Source organism: Crocuta crocuta, unplaced genomic scaffold (assembly GCF_008692635.1).
Source record: "Crocuta crocuta isolate KB4526 unplaced genomic scaffold, BGI_CrCroc_1.0 scaffold475, whole genome shotgun sequence".
Taxonomy (NCBI): Eukaryota; Metazoa; Chordata; class Mammalia; order Carnivora; family Hyaenidae; genus Crocuta; species Crocuta crocuta.
Genome location: NW_027529518.1, coordinates 693633 through 697828, shown reverse-complemented (window position 1 = coordinate 697828; position 4196 = coordinate 693633). Strand labels below are relative to the sequence as shown.

Sequence of the window (4196 nt, the reverse complement as noted above, 5' to 3'; positions counted from 1 at the left end):
TTTGTTGGCCACACTGATTTTCCTATGGTGTAGCAATCTTCTTGATTCAAATGTTTTTGTCTTTTGTAGGTGGCTTTATTATTTTCGCTTTCCCATAACAGAATGGATGTTTTTCATTTATTTTTTAAAGTAAATTCTACCCCCCTATGTGGGGCTTGAACTCAAGACCCTGAGATCGAGAGTTGCGTGCTCTACCCATGGAGCCAGCCAGCTGCCCCTGTGTTTTTAGTTTAGTAAAACTTTTCAGATCCATATGATGCCTAGGCCTTTGCAGGAACCGCACAGGTGGAAATGAAGCAGAGTGTGTGCACTTGAGCCAAACTCTCTTCCCTCTTGGACTTGATGAATGATAATGGAGCTTGATTGTCCTACATTTTATCTTCCAGGTGATCATTTGAAGATCTGTCCTCAGGGTTATACCTGCTGCTCTCAGGAGATGGAGGAGAAGTACAGCCTGCAAAGTAAAGACGATTTCAAAAGTGTGGTCAGCGAACAGTGCAATCATTTGCAAGCCGTCTTTGCTTCCCGTTACAAGAAGTTTGATGGTAGGTATTGGAACTCTGGTCCAAGTAAGCATCAGTCTGTGCTTTGTTCTTGAATTGATTTCATACCTTTTATTCAAGTCACATTTTAGAGGTGACAGTTCAGTTTGTCCGAGTGCTTTTTCAGAGCTCCTCTGTCTTCTCCCAAGGCATTCTCCTTATTGGATTCTAAGGGCGAGTTAGCCCTCCAGCATCATTGCTAGAATCCTTCTGGATGCACTAGAATGTATATGGTAGGCATTATGGAAATATGGTCACAAGGAGCCAAAAAGGAGATTAACATAGTTTAATATAAAGGCTTTCATTTATTTTCTTGGGTGAACACAAAATAGTGTTGTTGATGCAAGTCACTTAAAAAAAAAAAACAAAAACCTTCCTAATAAAAAGCAGGCATCTGAAAACTTACAATAACCAGAGAGATCCTGCAGTTGCTAGATTTCCAATTCAGTTTCAAACTGGATTCCTCAGAGACCACTAGAATTCCTAGAAGCCCTGTGGTACACGGCTAGGATTAAAACCCAGCTCTTGGGTTTCTATGCAGCGATGACCCAGAAGTAGCCTACTATATTTATAATTGTTGTTAAGCTGGGCCTCATCCCTTAGCTGGCACTTCGGCATTGTCCGTCTATGTAAAGCCATGACCAAACCCATTTCAGTCCCTTGTGCCAAACATAAACTCATCTGCACACTCTCTTTCAAAAGTGAAGAAATAGCCAACATGGTCCAAGTGAGAGGTGTTCCAATCATATCTGAAGCAATGTTACAGATAACAGACTTTAAGAAACTGTGGAGTATGGGATCCAAAACTCCTCAGGATTCTTTTCTCTGGTCCTCTTTACTCAGTTTGAAGATTATTATGAAGTAGCTTTAATTTTAATAGGAATGGTTTTCTTTGTGCCTGTTTTAAAGGCCATTCTAATTACATAGTACCTTTGAAGCATGCTTTTCTTGACATTATGTGTGGTGAAGAAGTACAAGGCAAATTTTCGAGATGTGAAATGTCTTTGAGTATTTCTGCAAAGGGCTTGTTACCATGGTGAGAAGTTGGATGAAATTAGATTTATATAGCTGATAAGGCAGTCCCTAGCCAAAGAACAGGTTGTATTTCAAATGTTGGCTTTGAGATTTGTTATTTGAAACTTATAACCGATTTAATAAGTGTTGGGTCCTCAGGCTAGACCATGAGAGCGTATTCAATCTGTAATGTCGTTGCACTGATGTTTTCCCTACGTAGCATACCATTTCTCGTACCCATTTTACCGACAGTTGCTGTGCAAAAATTGTGTTCAGTCTTAATTTTATCTCCCCCTTTTCCTAGATGGATGGAAGTGGTTTTATATCTCTATTTGTCCTGTTTATTAGTCCACACCCCACTCAATGCACACGTTGTAACTATAAAGAGAACTTAACAATATATGTTAACACCACACGAAGATGGGGGTTGATGTCAAAAGACATCGTTAAGACCACCTTTGTCTCTTTTGATCACTAAATTATTAGTAAAATTATTAAAAAAAACTGGTGTTTGCTGGACTATGGCATTTCTCATTCAACACAGTAACCCAAGCATTTTCTTTAACTTTGAGGACAGTACCTAGAAAGATAATCAGATAACCATCTGTGAAAACTTGAGCTGCTGCTGATAGGGGGGAAAAAATGACCCCGTGGGGTTTTATAACGGCATTTAATAGGAAAAAGCCCTGCCCTTTACAAATGCCTAGCCTGTTGCTAGCATGATGGAGTTGGAGATAAAGCGGTTTTCAAGGTTCCGCCACCTCCAAGTTGCCCCATTTCCTGTTAGACCTATCTCCTCCTGGCGTGGGGCCCACAGACATTAGTGACCTCTCTCACCTGCAAGCCTGCTGGTTTAGCTGTTCTTTCCCCTTCTCGCTCCTCATGGTTTTATGGCATTATTCGTATGATCCCAGTGTGCAGTTTTTAAGAAGCCAGAGAAACACTACCAGTAAGTGTTAACATAATTTATTTTTAAAAAAAGACAGAAAAACAGTTTCTCTTGACCTTCCCTACCAGGTTTCATATTCAATAAATGTTTTAATTATACTGTTTATCACTTTCAAAACTGGTTGTGAAAATGATTATGAAACTCTAGTTTGTTTCTTGTGACTTCAGCTTCAACTATGGCATAGACAGTAAAGGTAGTGAGAACAGATTATATTTCTTTTGAGGGAATAGTAGTTGAAATGTGTCTGGGGATCAGAACAGATCTGGGGTACGTTGCCTATTTCCTCCAAGTTAGGTTTTCTGAGATACTGAAATGCTTTTGTATGGTAAAACTTCAGTTGACTGCTATCCAACAAACCATAAGCCTCACGGGGGTGGTGTGTTTGTTGATGGATTGATGTTTTTAAAAAAAATTTTTAATGTTTTGTTTATTTCTGAGAGAGAAAGAGAGAGACAGCATGAGCAGGGGAGGGTCAGAGAGAGAGAGGGAGATACAGAATCTGAAGCAGGCTCCAGGCTCTGAGCTAGCTGTCAGCACAGAGCCTGACGTGGGGCTTGAACCCACGAACCGTGAGATCATGACCTGAGCCGAAGTCGGACACTTAACCGACTGAGCCACCCAGATGCCCCGATGGATTGATTTTTAAGGATGCCGTTAGGAACTGCCAGCACTCCTTAGGCCTGAAGATAATAGTGATTAAAATCGTATAGGGGTTGTCTTGATGCTCAGAAATCCAAGGGCAGCGTGCTTTGCTCAAAGAATTGTCCGAGTCATTATAAAAGACAAGCCTCAGGTTCTTGAGGTGAAGGAAGCGAGGAGGTTGGACCGAGCAGTAAGATAGCAGCTGGCGAGCCTTGGTGGGGCTGCAAGGTGGCGTAAAGAAGGTGAGGTTAAGTCCTGAGGAACTAGGAAAAGGGACACTTGCAAACCTCCAAGGTCAAGCAACTTCAAAGGAGTATCTTTTGCCACGTCTAAGCTTACAGTATAAATTTAGGGGCGACTGGGTGGCTCAGTCTGTCTGACTTCAGCTCAGGTCATGATCTGGCAGTGCATGAGTTTGAGCCCCGCAGCGGGTTCTGTGTCGACAGCTCGGAGCCTGGAGCCTGCTTTGGATTCTGTGTCTCCCTCTCTCTCCATCCCGCCTCCACTCATGCTCTGTCTCTTGGTCTCTGAAAAATAAATAGTAAAAAATTAAATTGAAAGCGGTGACCCTACGTGCAGGCAGCTTAAAACCTTTAGTCCTGTTTATGAGGATACCCACTTGTTTGTAAGATAGGAGCAATTGCTTGTTATAAACTTTTCAACAAAAATAAGGTTTGTAGGCTTTTAGGGGATTAGCCTTCTTTAACCAGAAAACCGTCCCATCGCCCCAAGTTTCCATCATTCCGCCTCGAGAAGCTCCAGAGTGCAGGTGCCAGATGTGGTGTTTCGAAGCCAGTTCCCTTATCCTAAAGGCTTTTTTTGTTCTCCATGTTTAGTTTTCTATTGTTTGCCCATCTGAAGAGGTTATACAGTCTGAAAATTCATTTTTTTAGNAGAGAGAGAGAGAGAGAGAGAGAGAGAATCAGAAGCAGGCTCCACGCTGTCAGCACACAGCCCGACACAGGGCTCGATCCCACGAACTGTGAGATCATGACGTGAGCTGAAATCGAAAGTCGGTCACTTACCCGACCAATCCACCCAGGCTCCCT

The 4196-nt window shown here is 42.2% G+C and overlaps 1 protein-coding gene across 1 annotated transcript in view; it reads left to right on the top strand.

The window, feature by feature from the left end:
* GPC4 (glypican 4) overlaps positions 1–4196 on the top strand; it is a 102562-nt gene that overhangs the window by 67641 nt on the left and 30725 nt on the right. The window contains exon 2 of the mRNA XM_077760810.1: positions 387–545. Coding sequence (XP_077616936.1) covers positions 387–545 — 159 coding nt within the window. The remainder of the gene's footprint in view (positions 1–386; positions 546–4196) is intronic.